Source organism: Glandiceps talaboti, chromosome 17 (genome assembly GCF_964340395.1).
Source record: "Glandiceps talaboti chromosome 17, keGlaTala1.1, whole genome shotgun sequence".
Classification (NCBI taxonomy): domain Eukaryota; kingdom Metazoa; phylum Hemichordata; class Enteropneusta; family Spengelidae; genus Glandiceps; species Glandiceps talaboti.
The window spans coordinates 8,270,972-8,288,506 of NC_135565.1; the positions used below are offsets into that span (position 1 = coordinate 8,270,972).

Sequence of the window (17,535 nt, forward strand, 5' to 3'; positions counted from 1 at the left end):
CCGACATTATAAATATCCGTGGCCTATCAAATCAGAAGAGTAAGAAGCGGCAAAAGGCATCTGGTTCGAGTTTACTGACTTCAAAGGTGTTGTAGCTACGATCAATGATTCCATCCACTATACGAAAAGTCAAATTTACCCACCTTTACCCAACCATTACCCTACCTGTGACCCACCTAACCACTATCTCTGTCCAGGGTAGTATGAGACGCAGTACCACTTTTGACTGTCTACAACCCCCAAGTGAGAGATTACCGGGGGTGAATTAAGTCAAAGGTGGAACTTCGTCTCATACTTACCACCACATTCACACATCCTCAGCTAAAGATTTACCCCGGTGGAAAGACAATGTCAAATATGACTTTTCGTATAGTGATCTTGTAGCGTATTTGATATCGAATACGTCTACCCGCCAGCTTAGAAGATTGTTGCGGAAACGTTGTTCCCTTCACCGCCTATATAATCGGGCCAAGCAATAAGTACATGTCATGTAGCACAGGTACTCTTATCAATCTGTATGATTAAAAATGTGTATAGTAAATAAGACCACTAACCACTATACACATTTTAAAAAAGTAATCACAGATTGATTCGAGTACCTGTGTCATGTAGTAAAACTAAAAAGTACAAGTAGTAACTGTGACTTGATATGGTTGTATAATTTGTTCTTCTTTTTGGACTATCGCATTTATGTATGTTGTTAAAGTATGTAAGTATGATAAAGCAAACACTATCATCATCTCGCCAACAATTTGTTGAGAGTCAAAACACGAGTAAACAAACGATTTCACGAATAAAAGAAATAAATTACATTTATACTTTCGTATAAACCTTATTTTTGTTAACTATTATTACTATAGTTTATATATTTATTAGTTTGTTTTAGCACCAAATACTTATTGCAAAAAGTCAAATGAAGAAATGTATAGTTTTCTTAACGGATGCAATAAATATTTTAATCTACTAAGTGTTCTATATCATAGTATAGTACCTAAGAGTCTAAAAAATGACGTCATACACACCAAACGAGTGTTGATTTTAGCCAACCTTGCGTCTATACATGGATATCGTCCAGATAAGGATAGTTGAACAATGGTTGAGTTTGTCTGGGTATACTGTATATTAATCATTTACTGCAGGACTATAATTTACGCATGGTTTATATATTATGATAGCTTGTCACATATATTAAATATTTCTAGTTTCAAATGACATATTTTAATTTTTTAATCTGTGTTAGAATAAAGTTGTCTCACTATAGACAACGAGTTTTGGTTTGTGGTGGCGGTGGTGGTGGTGGTGGGGGGGGGGCTGTAAGAAATTCGGCAATCTGTCCATTTTTACATGAACCAACAAAACATATTCTCGTGGGAGTCGCAGTCGCTGAGTAATGGCAGCCTGGACTAGGAGCGGGGGACATCACTGCAAAGTATTTGGGCTGTTCCAATTTAAAAGCACACCCCCAAAAGACGACAACCCACGTACTGCTACAGATTGTAGTCGTTGAATCGTCAATTAACTGACTAATGTTTCAACTGTCTTAAAACTTGCTAATACCGTATAAAAATTAATCGAGCACTGCATAGAAATTTCATTTGGAAGTGGAATTCTGAAATTATTTCTGAAAAAATATGAAAAATAAAACACAAACAGAATGCCTAGTTGACGCGTTAGATCGTTGAGTGGGAGTGAGTCCAAAGGTTGTACGCTATCATCATAGTCGTCATATTTCTATCCCTATAGTGACGGGTGGGGTCAAAGCCAGTATTGTGTCCAACATTTTAACGGTCTTCCAAACTCTTGACTTTTATAGTGTCCTTTGCCACTAAAACTGGGATATTTTTAGCAATTTTGTGTATAATTGCAGAAGGATATTATAAAAGGTAAGTTTACTTTTCTCGAATATTTATTTTAATAGTTGTTTTAAGCTACCACACGTACGGTTAAGTAAGGAGTTACAGTTGCTCATTTTGAAATGAAACTTTGATATGTGGATTTTGTCAGAAAATTAATGTTTTTAATCCAAAAAAATCCCTGATGTAATTTAAATACTGTTCTTGTTTTTCAAATAAAACAACAAGTATCTAAAAATCACGCGGAAACTTCTCCACTTTCCTGTTAATATAAGTTGCACCTGTGTGGCGTTTCGAATCATAAGCTTACTCGTGCAAAGTATGTGTTTTTATCCAATATGGCCGCCACAGGTATTCGATAACGTGCGTGATGAAACAAAAGAACAGCGACACCCTATTTTGTCTAATTTTGCCATTGAAGCCAATATGATCAGGTTACAAACATATCATCTAATGTTCACTTTTCCAAAAATCGTGATTCTATTCTAAAAATCATTGCAGAGAAGTGCGAAATTCCGTTTAGCGCTGATCATCATGGGGTCATCTCCGACGCCACTTCGTGAAGAAAAAATTAACACCTGCGCAGTTCGATTAATTGATCTACAAATTCGAACTCTTCGGCCACAACTTATTTTTTAAGAACGTCGAATGTTTATTGAATCTTCTTTAATTGTTACGAGAATTTTTAGGGGCAAGCAGTGATAAAATGTGTTGTTTTTATAAAGGCGTTATGATGTACCTGGCGGTAACAGTTCATAGTTTATTTACCTTCAATAAGTTAATAAGTAATTCATTACCCTGTATCTCCAACTACCAGAGCGGGAAGCCATATTAACTGCATATTTCGTCCGGTGTAAGTTTTGTCTATTCTACTGTTCTACATATTTCCGTGTCGTCGTGTATTGCATAATTTGGTATAATTGAATATTTATTCACACCTATTTGTATTCAGAGTTCTAGTTTGTCATCGTACTAGTCACTTGTCGCATTGTGTACACTGTTGTATAACATACAGATGTATGTACATACGCCAGACAGTTTATTTTTCTGACGATATGGAATAAGAATATACCGTCTAATTGATATTAAAGTAGCTAACTTACAGTGATATTTTGGCGATACAAATGTACTATATAAACCGAACTTTCGCGTGATATGCAGTTTTGATATACCATGCACGTCGGTGTAGGCTATGTCTCTCTGACCGAATTCGAGTCAAAGTTGGCACCGCGTCACTTACCGCGGTCACCTGTAGCCCATGTAACGAGTTCCACACTTCATATTGTGTATGTGCAAACTGAACTAGACTGTAATAACGAAGATATGCTATGCAATGATTTTCAGATGCCCAAGTGTATGAAACACGGCGTTGTTTACACGTAATCCATTGATTCTACGATGTCAAATAGTTCGTGAATTTGCTGTAAGGTATAAAGGAAGACTAGCACAGCAATTAATCATAGCATGTGGCTAAGATAGTGGCAGTTTGCTGTCTGTGATTATGATATATGGCGTAACTTAAACATCGAGATATGAAAAGCTATGGCAATATTTCGATGCCTATATAATATGTGCGTGTACATTTTGTTCACATTCTGGAGACACGGTTGTTGATACACAGACACAGTCACATCACGTGTGTGCAGTTACGAGTAATGCATGCTGTACTATAAAATGATTTCATAATTGCATTATTTTAGAACATTCATAAAATTGTCACTGTAAGCTGTAACAGGGAGGACACAATGTTTGATATTCTCATGTAGCCAATAAAGCAATTATTCAAGATGTACTCGGACCATGACATCCATAGATTGACTCTTTCATCACAAGTGACTGTGGTACAAAGTATAGTTCGGTTTATACACAGACAAGTTACTTGTCTGTGGTTTATATATTAGTTACAGTCCACGTTGACATCCAGACTAATGGTACACTATGATAGCTCTTGTCTCAAACTTTAGAATTCAAACAAAGGGATTCTGAATTAAAAGCTATCGGAAATACATGTATGATGTAACACTAACTAGTGCTATAGGGTCAGTACATAAGTGAACGATCAGAAACCATATTGAATTCAATTCATATTCGAGTTCATATCTACCGATGTTCTTTTGTCTTCCTCGGTACACGTTTTCACTTTCAACCAATCAATAACAGCCTTCTTTCCCTCCTCCTAGGAAGTTGAAACACACCGCAAAGCACCATGGGGCTTGGAATGGGACTTATCCGTCTTCTCTTCTTTATTTTCACGTTCATAGTCTGGGTAAGTAACTTTTGATACATTCATAGTCTGGGTAAGTAACTTTTGATACATTCATAGTCTGGGTAAGTAACGTTTGATACATTCATAGTCTGGGTAAGTAACTTTTGATACATTCATAGTCTGGGTAAGTAACTTTTGATACATTCATAGTCTGGGTAAGTAACGTTTGATACATTCATAGTCTGGGTAAGTAACTTTTGATACATTCATAGTCTGGGTAAGTAACGTTTGATACATTCATAGTCTGGGTAAGTAACTTTTGATACATTCATAGTCTGGGTAAGTAACTTTTGATACATTCATAGTCTGGGTAAGTAACGTTTGATACATTCATAGTCTGGGTAAGTAACGTTTGATACATTCATAGTCTGGGTAAGTAACTTTTGATACATTCATAGTCTGGGTAAGTAACGTTTGATACATTCATAGTCTGGGTAAGTAACTTTTGATACATTCATAGTCTGGGTAAGTAACTTTTGATACATTCATAGTCTGGGTAAGTAACGTTTGATACATTCATAGTCTGGGTAAGTAACTTTTGATACATTCATAGTCTGGGTAAGTAACGTTTGATACATTCATAGTCTGGGTAAGTAACTTTTGATACATTCATAGTCTGGGTAAGTAACGTTTGATACATTCATAGTCTGGGTAAGTAACTTTTGATACATTCATAGTCTGGGTAAGTAACGTTTGATACATTCATAGTCTGGGTAAGTAACTTTTGATACATTCATAGTCTGGGTAAGTAACTTTTGATACATTCATAGTCTGGGTAAGTAACCTTTGATACATTCATAGTCTGGGTAAGTAACGTTTGATACATTCATAGTCTGGGTAAGTAACTTTTGATACATTCATAGTCTGGGTAAGTAACGTTTGATACATTCATAGTCTGGGTAAGTAACTTTTGATACATTCATAGTCTGGGTAAGTAACGTTTGATACATTCATAGTCTGGGTAAGTAACTTTTTATACATTCATAGTCTGGGTAAGTAACTTTTGATACATTCATAGTCTGGGTAAGTAACTTTTGATACATTCATAGTCTGGATAAGCAACTTTTGATATCCGTGAGCTACGAGGTTGAAGTGGGTTATTTCACAAATTTAAAAATTGAAGCTTTTCTGACTAGTCATTTATTTTTTATGTCTGTACATGTTTATCTCTCAGCCTGTCACTCTATATCTGTCTGTCTGTCTGTCTGTCTGTCTTTCTGTCTGTCTGTCTGTCTGTCTGTCTGTCTGTCTGTCTGTCTGTCTGTCTGTCTGTCTGTCTGTCTGTCTGTCTGTCTGTCTGTCTGTCTGTCTGTCTGTCTGTCTGTCTGTCTGTCTGTCCTTTGTGTGTTTATAGTAATGCTAGTCTAGGGACACGTTCATTACAATATACCAATCATTCTGCAGTATCACACATGTTCTAAGTTCACAAAATCTTATCAAAATTGTTAGAATTTTACATTGATTCGATTAAAAAGGTGACAGCTAGCAAGTCATTCTGTTACCTGCCAGTATAAAGCCTTATCACAGCCTAGATGGTAACCTAAGACCTTTGGTGTATAATGTCTACATGTGTTGTTTATTTGAGTCCTGTATCTCTATTTGCTAACCCGACATAAACTATAATAAAATAGTGTGTATTAAATTTATGGTAGACAATACAACCATATTACTAAGATCTTAGAATTAAGAAAACGGCCAAAGTAGACACTTAAGAGCATGGCCAAGTAATTTACTGTAGAACTTCTACTGTATTTGTCTATTTTTAAGTTGTGCATAATTTTCGGTGAATGGTAACAATCAAGGTCAAGGGTTAAAGGTCACTGCTTTCATTAATCGAGTATTAGGTTAAACCATTAAAATCATAATGAATTTTATTTGTCTCCTCAAAATATTTGTTTCTTTAAAAAAAAATGTCTTTTATTTATTGGTGGCGAACATCGTGTGAGTTGCTTTGCCTCAGAATGAAAATCAAATGAGAAATGGCAGCGAAACTTTATGATAATTACATGTACAGGAAAGGTCAACGTGGGAATGTAAATACAACTAACAATTTTAAAATGTCCCTAATTATTAATTATTAAACAAAATTTCAAATGTGTTCGGGTCACAACGAGTAAAATAAGAAAGAGAATTAAAATCTTCCAATTTTTCCAGTACACATTTACATCACATGTACACATGCTGATTTTAAAATTATGGCAGACTGCCATTTATAATAATTCGACATCGATGACGTCACTATTTTATCACAATTCTCATGATTCTCATTGAGATCAAAACACATTCCAAACAATGACGTCACCATTTCATCACAATTTCAGTCAATGGGTTACATCCCAATTCTGATGGTGCAAGTTCAAGTCGTTTCAAAAGTACAGTATGGCCGCGTTTTACTCTGTATGCAAATTATTAATATCACATGACCTATCACCTGACAATTAGCACTTCAATATTAGTTCATAATGCTGTTGCTTTGTTTATGCACTTCAACTATTCCTATTTCAAAATATGTTCAATCACGGTGTCACAAGTTATGTAGTCGTTCTTGTTTTCTTGTATATCAACATTTGGTTAATTTTTAGCCAACAGCATTATCAAACTACTGGTGACGTCACCACCTACTCACCACACCGACTGTGTTTATCTCTGACATTCATCAAATACCTTTGCCCTGACGAAGCGTGTAGGCCCATATACATCACAAAATGTCTACCATGCCGTGGTACGACCGTAGTTCAGAGTCTCCTTTCATGATGTGTAAACTTTGATATACATTTTATTACAACGATAAAGGCCGACCAGAAAATGGATATAGAAATATGAAAACCTTTTGCGTTTTTGCGTTCCTGCGTTCCTGAATCATTTGTGTTTACTGGAGTATTATTTTTTTTTCAATTACACAACCAACAATTATTCACTGAATATAGTTAAAATGCCAATAATTACAAATAAATCATTGTACTCGGGGTTTTGATTGTATCCATAAGTAGTACAGTAATAGATTGAAATCATAATCGCATTTGGAGTGATGATATTTGGGTACGGGCCAAAACCATCAATTAATCCGAATTGTTAGCTTTTTCATCGACCTTCGTTTACGATCTCACCCTTTGGTTAGTTGTGCATGTGTATAAAATACGGTGTTTTTTTTCTGTCTATGCTGTATGCATTTTCGGTAAATGTGAACATCTGATAATTTGTATAATGTTTCAATGAAGTTCAAATTGACATCCCGAGTTTTGAACGGCACCAAATTCTGTCCCTATGCCCTCGAAAAAAATGTCCGGGTTTCACGCATTGTTGAAACGTAAGGCAAGTTTTGACGATTAATGCTACAGAAAATTACAGCAGCCTGGACGTGAGTTTCATCAAGTTGAACTCCAAATACTGTATAGTGATATCTGGCAACAAACACACATATATCTACTGTAATATTAAAAATACGAATAAACGTACATTTCTGAGTGTGAGCAAGGAGTATCGTTATAAATCTCATCAACTATAAAACTTCAAAACAAAAATAGTAAAAACACTTTATTATCATTTATATAATTCGTAAAATTGCACCTATCTCTTGTTTTGTTGTCGCTGGCAACACTCCCCTACACCTAACAATTCAAAAGAAACAAAACAAAAATATGTTTCTACTTTCTTTCAGCTATGTGGCCTTGCAATTATCGGTGTGTGCATATGGATGGCCATAGACCAGCATTATTTCCAGGACCTACTGGGTGCGGAGACGTTTGAGCTCCTAATGTACACGTTGCTGTGTTGTGGTGCCGTTATTTGTCTTGTTGGATTCTTCGGATGCTGCGGTGCCCTCAGAGAGAGCAAGTGTCTCCTTGGAACGGTAGGTTTTCGAATTCATTGAACATAGTTTAGCCTTGCCAGGGTATAGCTTGTCTTCAATATGCCTGTTATCAGAAAAAAAAAAAAAGATTGTATAGTTTGGCCACTAGGAGCGCTGTTCGGAATCACGGTCTGGATCAGAAGTGACGGCCATATATACATGGTACAGTTTGACCGGCCATGTCCCCACTCATAATACAATCATTCGCCCTGATTAGCGTCTCTGTAGTATTATAAAACCAAAAGTCTGTCATTCTAGGCTTTCATGTACCATAATTATGATAACATTTTAAAGATTACCTCACAAGAAACAATATCAAAACATAAAAAAGTGAGTTAATTTATGTTTCTATTTTCATATTTCAGTACTTCAGCTGTGTTTTGATCATTATTATCCTACAATGTGTTATCTTCATTCTTGCCATCATCTACCACGAGACTGTAAGTATATTAAGTCATTATGTATATTACGTCATTGTTACTGTATTATGTCATTGTTACATGTTTATTACGTCATTGTGTTATAGTTATGGTTTATAGTTATTATTGGCAAATGATTGCTTTGTGTTATTGTCTGCATATATTACGTCATTGTTAGTGAGGTGTGTTACGTCATTGTTAGTGAGGTATATTACGTCATTGTTAGTGAGGTATATTACGTCATTATTAGTGAGGTATATTACGTCATTGTTAGTGAGGTATGTTACGTCATTGTTAGTGAGGTATATTACGTCATTGTTAGTGAGGTATATTACGTCATTGTTAGTGAGGTATATTACGTCATTGTTAGTGAGGTATATTATGTCATTATTGATGAAGTGCATGATGTTATTGTTAGTCACATATATCACATGATTGAGAGCATTGTGTACAACAGCATAATGAAGTATATTACGTCATTGTTAGTGAATATCTTCCACTGTACATACTTATCGTTGTTTGGGATGTCGTCTTAATATGTCGTTTTTGTGAGCGATGTTATGACGTCATAATTAGCGGCATGTGTGACGTCATTGTTAGTACTAATACCAACAGTTAACAGTATTGTTTTCTATGTTGTATATAACACTTCTGTTGGCTTCCCAGTCATTTTGAACTTTTCTCGATTGAATTTGAACACAAATACTGCAGAATTAGCCACATTTTATCATTCAGCATGAAACAAGTAACTGAAGTCGTTAATTTGTTCAATTTTACGTGTATACCAATATTTTATTGGCGAATGCTCTACATGTGTTGCTGAAGAACAAGCAAACAGCTGAATAATTATCACATACAAGACATTCCATCTGATGTATACCACCCACTGGGAAAATCATAGTCTGCTTCCCCTGTGCTTCCCCGGGATACTAGTACTATACCAGCTATGGATATTCTATCTACATGCTATTACCCCCACTGGGAAAGTCGTCATTTGCTTCCTTGCATGAATTCTACTGAAGTACAAACAATAATCACGTGACCTGTCTTGTCAAATCGTTTCGTTCCATAACGTTTTTCATTTCCTTGCATGAATTCTACTGAAGTACAAACAATAATCACGTGACCTGTCTTGTCAAATCGTTTCGTTCCATAACGTTTTTCATTTCTATTGTGTTATATTGATGTTGCCATAACAACCACAACTTGTATTAATTCAAAATTAAGTGTGATGCATGGTGGGTGTCATCATTATGTCTTTGTCTACGTGTTGCGAAAATTCAGCTACCAGTGTGTCTGTCCACTCTCATAGGTATTCGTTGAGGTTATGAAATTAAGCACATTACCATCACGTAATTAATAGACAATAGCGGCGCGCTCTGTCGTAAACTAGCAAATAACAGAAATTATTTTTTCACAATAGAGAAAGGGGAAGTTTAATACTGAGATGAATTGGTTTCAGTTAGTTTTTGCGAGTGTATTTGTCGGAGAAAATTGTCGTTTCATACAATAATGAGAGTATGACATCAAATTTAACAGTATGAGGGCGCTGTGTCGGCTAGTTCAAAGACAACATCAGGAATATAAACTAATATCTTTATTATGCAATTTGATCAATTCCCTAGATCCGAGTTTCTAGCTTGGCCGCGTCCAAGAGAACCAGTTTTAATATCATTTACTTTATCGTGACAAAAATTGTTTTAAACTGCGTCGAGAATGAATTCGAAATCAATGAATTCGTAGTTTGGTGAATGCAAACAACTTTAATATTCAAAGTATGTGGAAAACAAAAATGGGCACATGGTTACTAAACGTATATCATGTTTGGTAATGATAATTATTATCAGACGATGAACTGCATGTGTTGGTAAATATATTCATTTCCAGCAAAGTATGTTTATTTTGATTACACATCGTTACAATAAAGTCAGTTTTAGGGCCAACTCTGTGGATGACACTTGAAAAAAGTCGACGATAAAGAAGATAACGATATTACGTCACATGACGTCATATAACGGCACGATGTCATAGAGATGCGATCCAAAAAAGCGAACATGTATACCTGTAAAAAGATGTTTGAGATGATATGTTACCTTGAAGTTATAGGAGAGTCTGGAGTACGTTACAGGCGGGAAGAGTGGGGGGGGGGTGAATTTGGAGTGAGTCATCGATGAGGGGAATTCGGGGAGAGAGAGAGAGAGAGAGAGAGAGAGAGAGAGAGAGAGAGAGAGAGAGAGAGAGAGAGAGAGAGAGAGAGAGAGAGAGAGAGAGAGAGAGAGAGAGAGAGAGAGCGAGAGGGAGAGCGAGAGAGAGAGAGAGAGAGAGAGCGAGAGAGAGAGAGAGAGAGAGAGAGAGAGAGAGAGAGAGAGAGAGAGAGAGCGAGAGAGAGAGAGAGAGAGATGGCTAGTTAGTTATGGATTAGTAAGTTATACGTTTTCAACTCTTTATGACTTTATTTCTCCTGTAAAGCTTGTTTGGTACATGGATGATTATCTGCAACGTTCAATTGACTACTATTACGGCTACTATCATGCACATACTAGGGGTTGGGACGAACTTCAACGTGATGTAAGTATGCAATATTTACTTATTAACAAGTCAAAACTATAACATTGTATCGTTTGTTTTGTTCCCCTGTCTCTCACTACAGATGATTTGGTTCCTGCACTACTTCTTGCAGCGATCCATTGACTATCACTATGGATACTACCACGCCCATACTAGAGGGTGGGACGAGTTGCAACGAGACGTGAGTCTTAACAGAAACACGCCCTCTACGGCAGAATATATATGTCGACATTAACCGCCTGTTGCTTTGCGCATGAGTTGCCTTATAATAATTGCGCATGCCAACTAACAACTTTTTATTAATTTTCTAATTATTCCCTTCCAGCTTATAAGTTCTGAGAGGCTTTAATTTAATTTAATGATGTGGTGTATGTTAATTTGCCCTTTCAATACCAGACACATCTGTCAATAATTGTAAAGCATCTGGTTGTTTTAGTGAGCAATTTTGAAATTACAAAAAAAAATTCTCTTTAACTTTAAAACAATTTGTTGTTAGAAGTTGATTTATAAGTAAGAAATACAGGATTGAAATCCAAAATGAAGATGAAATTTGCCAAAAAGTTGCAGACGATAAAAAAGTGCTATTGGCCCGGTATTTTGGCAGGAAGCCTTAGGTTGCACATGAATGACAACATTTATGATAAATTTGTATTGTGATCTCAATTTCTGAGCAAGAAATAAACAATTGAAGTCAAAGTGAAGTGGAAATTCCGGCACAAAAACGACGTTGCTAACAAACGAAAAAAAATTTTGGTGGAAAGAAGTTGCAGACGATTGAAAACTTTAATGGAAAAAAAAATTGACAGGAACAAGTTTGGTAATGAAGGGATCACTAACACTTTGCATGTACCAGTGGGCAGTTGATTATCCGAACACATTATGGATACATTATAAACCAAAACTGGAAGAATTTTTTTTTCAGATTGTATATAAAATGTACATTCTGGAAAAAAAGTCAGGTACTTTACATTGTCAGCAAACAGAACTATTATAATATGTTGGTGTTCGGATAATTGATAAGGACTGTTCATTTGATTGCATGAACTCTATCTATGCATGATAGTGTCTTCAAACTAACTATTAACATGTAGAATTCTGTATCAGCTAACTTACTAACTATTCCAGTAAGAGGCCTGGTTGAAATTTACCCAAATAATTTGGTGTGTTCTATGCTTCTATGTGAATTAATTACTTGGTGAAACCGAAGGGTTCAGCAGTCACTAGGCTGATGTACGTGCATCACAATCTGGTCAGTTTTTGAGAAAAAAATTCACAAAGAAATCAGCCTCAGTTGGTTTTCTAAAACATTTTTGAAGTGAAAACATTAAAAAGAAACAAAATGGCAAAAGAAAGTCTCAGCGATAACTTTGAGTTTGAAATACAGTTGAGATCATCCTCCCTCACTCCCCCCCCTCCCCCACATCCTCAATACAGAGGATGGGGTAACAAACTATGAGAAATTGTGAATAATCATAGAAATGTAGAATACACCACAAATAACATATAATATAAATCAAAACTTAATTGAAAATATAACTAACTATACATGTAGTATATAGAATAGAATAGAATAGAATAGAATAGAATATTTTATTGCATCCATTAAGAAAACTATATTTCTTCTTTGGATTTTTTTGCAATAAGTGTTTGATATGCTATCTACAAATTTCTACTACTATAACTCTCAGCTGGTTTGTAATGGTGTAGCTACTAATATAAAATACAGTTATTTTTGGCACTAATGGTGAATGTGTAATGTTAACTATTAGAGCGCCACCAATGACTGTTTTACAGCTATCTACTAACAATTGAATTTTTTGTCAAATAACCATATGATAGGATATATCATGTATATGTGATGTGTGTGTGTTGAGTGCAGTATTCCATCATCATGGTGTACTTGGTGCTTGTTTTCACTTTGTTATGTTAATATTTTGTCTACATTCTAACCACAAATGCTGTCATATGGATGCATAGCTTTATATGTTTGCTGTCCATTGGCTGTTGCAATATCATTTAATTGATAGTGTTGACACAATGATACAAAATACATACATGCACACACCCCACAAACTCACCCTCCAACATATACACATACATATACACACACACACACACACATACATACATGTATACATACATACATACATACACACATACATGTATACATACATACATACATACATACATACATACATACATACAGACAGACAGACAGACAGACAGACAGACAGACAGACAGATAGATCATGAAACATACACTTGTAAGCACCATGCAAAAATGAGCAGAATTAGAACACCTACACCTTTGCCATACTTCTGCGCGCTTTTATTCCTAGCTATCTCAATTTATTTGCTTGAATTATATTTTGGCAGTTTGTAAAAATTTCATGCTTTTCTCCTGACTTTGCAATCATGTAATAATGCATATTTTTGCTGTGTTTGCTTTATCATTAATATTTGCATTAATTTTGTATATTTTGCGGCATATATTGATCATATACATTGTATTTATTTTTTTGTATAACTTCACTGTTTGCCATGATTTTATTGTGTTACTTTCATGCAATTTTATTTTGTTCGACAATGCCATTCATTATAAATTACCAAATGCTTGCTTGTGCAACTTATTCTCTCTCTCGAACTGCAGAATTTTATGCCGTGCCAATCCTAGCTTGATATTTTCTTTATCATCCTCACCCATAGAGAATGATGTGTAACTATGACAACCATCTATTGAAATCTTACCCTCATAAAAGATAAATCCTCCTCTCTTCATCTACTATCAAACGAACACATCAAGATCTTATATAAAGTCAAAGAAATTAACATATCAAAATATTGTGTCTCTATATTTATACTCTGTGCTTTTTATACTAAATGTATTTTCTGTCCTATACTAGCCTGTTTACTGTGCTGTCGAGATACATCGTTAGCTCGTCATACCACCTAGCCCAGTCTTCTCCGAGGGCTAACAATGTATCTCAACAGCACCATAAACAGGCTAGCATTACAATCTCTCTTCCTAACAGTTCAAGTTCCTCTATCCCATTTGCATGTAATATACTAACATCACTTATTCTATTCAAAGTCTGTTCCTAATGAACTAAGCTTAGTAACTCTGCTGTTGTATGATTTTCACTGAGTCAAATCACCTCACATCTTAGTTACTATTAAAGCTATTAATATATATACTTGCATCATCTATTTTGTCTATAATTTACAACCCCAAACCAACCTTTCTTTGTCTTTAATAGTTATCTTCTATAGCATCTATAGTTGACTGCCAGTACTAATATCCTTTTCTTTGTCTATAGACATCTAACAGGCTATACCGTCTATTATTATATCTATAGTTTACTCTAAATAGTAAACACTCTCTGCATGTCTATACTCCTCTTCTATTTGTCTATAATTTACTAACTTTATTTTGTTTAGCCTCATGTCTATAATTTACTTCCAATGTTTAACTTTCTTAATCTATAATTATCTATTGTCTATAGTTTTTACAATCAATGCCTTATTCATCTATATATAGTTATCTATAATCATCTATTACTAGTGTGTCTATACTCTACCCCAAACACTAACATTTCTTTGTCTATTGCCATATCTATTGCATCTCTAGTTTATTTACATATATCTATTTTTTCTATATTTTTTTGGCTAATTTTATTCCATTCATCACCAAACCATTCTGTATTACAGCTACCAGCTCAGTTCTTTTCTACGATATGATTCAAACTCACCTCATTTCATGGACTTGTTATTTCTGTTTTTAATACAATCCTACCATTTTCTACTCCTCATTTTATACAATATGTATCACAATGTAGAGAAAGTTCTTTCATATCACTTTAAGAATACCATATACAACTTAAGAGAATCCATTTCCTTATCTGTGGTAATTCACATATTCAACATTTCTCCTGGTATCATCATTATATCTCCAATGCCACAAGCAGACTTCTCTTTTAGACTCTAAGATTATGTCATGTCGCTCCGCCCTCACTGGCTTGCTCCATTTATGACCAATGTGTGAGGGCGCCCTGTCATGTTATAGCGTACAGATGACCTTATCATCTACTCATTTCAACTCCTCTCCAACCTCTTTTCCCTCAGATCAACATTTTTTTCAGATTCAGATTCAGATTCAGATTCTGGTTTTGAATCTGAACAAACGATAAATAATTCCCTACATCACCATATCTCTAACATTATTAATACATGCTTATATTGTAATGTTTAGTACCAATGCTGTGGTTCAAGGCTGTACAAGGACTGGCAGACAAGTCGTTGGTATCTCTCAGATCAGACACAGCACCAAGCTGTACCCAGGGCTTGTTGTATAAAGGACAGTGATTATCCGGCATGTACCAGAGGAACCATCAAAGCTAACAATCCAGATATGTTATGGCCTGAGGTACGTAATAAATCTATTGGTTGTAAATTATAAAAATTGATAGTTAAAGAGACAAATACACACATATATTGCTTTATTTTATAACACCTCTGCTTCCATCGCTTGTTGTCATCTGATTTTTTATGTTTCGGGTGATCGCAGTTTCTTTCCCACATGATTATGCATTTCCGGAATAACAAATTGAAAACGGACGACAAAAATGAAAGGAAACAGAAGTAAATGAATAAGGAAATTGAGCCGTATTTACCACATCAGAATTGAAATCAGATTGACTGACAAGATAGTTATATCAATACACTGTGATAGATAATTCAATGGTATATATACATAAGTCATTAAGCTATTTATATAGTTGGCATTACTTGTACAGTTGTCCTGCTGTGTATCCTGTGTTATTATACCAAATACAGGATATGGTACATTATACTGATTTTCCTAGTATGTGATAATAGGTCATAATATATTTGCATACTCATTTGTATGCATCCAAATATGGAAATATATTCTCTTTAGTCATGAGTGTGTAAATGAATACAAACACAAACCTAATACAATGCAATGCTGTTCTCATTATTATAATATATTTGCATACTCATTTGCATGCATCCAAATATGGAAATATATTCTCTCTAGTCTTGAGTGTGTAAATGAATACAAACACAAACCTAATGTTGTGAAATATTGTTCTCTAAAGGGTTGTCTTACATCTATGGTTGGTTGGGTACAATACAACTTGGAGGTGATTGCTGGTCTTGCCTTGGCTATTGCCGTCATTGAGGTAAGGTCAAAGGTTACGCATGTATTAAAAATGAAGTGGCTGTAAATGCACGAATAAGCCATTTTTTGTCTTGCAACAGATGTCTTGCGATCCTGCGTGAGTCATTGCATCCATAGCAACCACGTGAGGGTGGTCAAGCTGAAAGTGAAGTCAAATGATTTCATATGCAAGTAACAATTTGCATATTTTGCTCCATCATTTGCATACCATTTACATTCAGGTATGCATATAATGTTTCCAGCCTTACACTGCAGTGAAAATACCACTAATATGAGTACACATTGGTGCAAGTAATCATTGGCACATATATAATAATTACAAGAAAATTGTTGTAACAGGATACACTTTATTTTGCATGCATAAAAATACAAATTGAATTGCCACTGTTTTGACATGCCTCAGAAATAAACTATGTAAACTTTCTGTTACTTTGTTCAGGAAAAGTCCAACCCATTCTCAGTTATAATCAAGAAAAAAAATCAGGGGTCACCACAGAAATTTTTTAAATAGAGGTCAAGAGGAATTCAAAATTAAACCATCATAGAATCCAATATGGCCACCAAATCCAATATGGCCGCCAAATACTGTGTTAACTCTATGGAAAACAAAAGATTGATGGTTTCATTGAAAACAAGATGATGAACCCTAATTTATTTAATATTGTTTCAAAAGAACCAGAAACAAGCTTTCATATGACAAAATTTGGAGAGAATTTTCAGGGAAATTTGTTTGCAAGATGCATTAATTTCTACCTTAACTAGCAAAAGGATTGTTTATAAAAAAAATGACATTCTACGATTTTATATATTTTTTCTCTCTAACAGCTTTTCAGTATTATATTCGCTTGCTGTTTGTACCAGAGTATTGAGAAAGATGCTAGTTATGTGTAAGAAGTACACCACTCAAGATACTGACCATGGTGAAAGAGACATTTATATGAAGAAAACCATTGCATCAACGTGTCCACTATAGTTCTGCTTGCAGACAGTGTACGGGTCTAGATTACTGACATGGGCCTCGATAGGAAGACAATTGTCAGAATCGAGTCCCGATTATACCATATGCAAGCAGAACTACGTGTCCACCAAGTTATCCACCAATGTTTTGTTCTAGATATTCATTTCAGTGTTGTGAAACTAGCATGAAATGAACATCAAAAGAATCATGTCTTTTTTTTATACATTTTTCCTTTCATGTAATATTTTACGATTTAGTTTTAACCCCAGTCTTTAAGTAAGATTCATACATCAATATATTAATTACGCTAATAGTTGACAAATATTTTTTGTGTCAGCGTCAAAATTATACAATTTCGAGGTAGTATAATTCTACCAATATCTCTGATACTGCTACGTTTTACGTTTTGGTAACCAAGATG

At 35.0% G+C, this 17,535-nt stretch overlaps 1 protein-coding gene across 1 annotated transcript; it reads left to right on the forward strand.

Annotated features, from left to right (window-relative positions):
• The first annotated feature begins 4,059 nt into the window (after nucleotides 1–4,059).
• LOC144448719 (CD151 antigen-like) lies at nucleotides 4,060–17,047 on the forward strand. The gene is made up of 7 exons (XM_078139020.1): nucleotides 4,060–4,119; nucleotides 7,778–7,969; nucleotides 8,335–8,409; nucleotides 10,858–10,956; nucleotides 15,206–15,379; nucleotides 16,074–16,157; nucleotides 16,982–17,047. Exons 1-7 carry the CDS (start codon nucleotides 4,060–4,062, stop codon nucleotides 17,045–17,047), a joined length of 750 nt encoding a protein of 249 aa, XP_077995146.1.
• The last annotated feature ends 488 nt before the right edge of the window (nucleotides 17,048–17,535 follow it).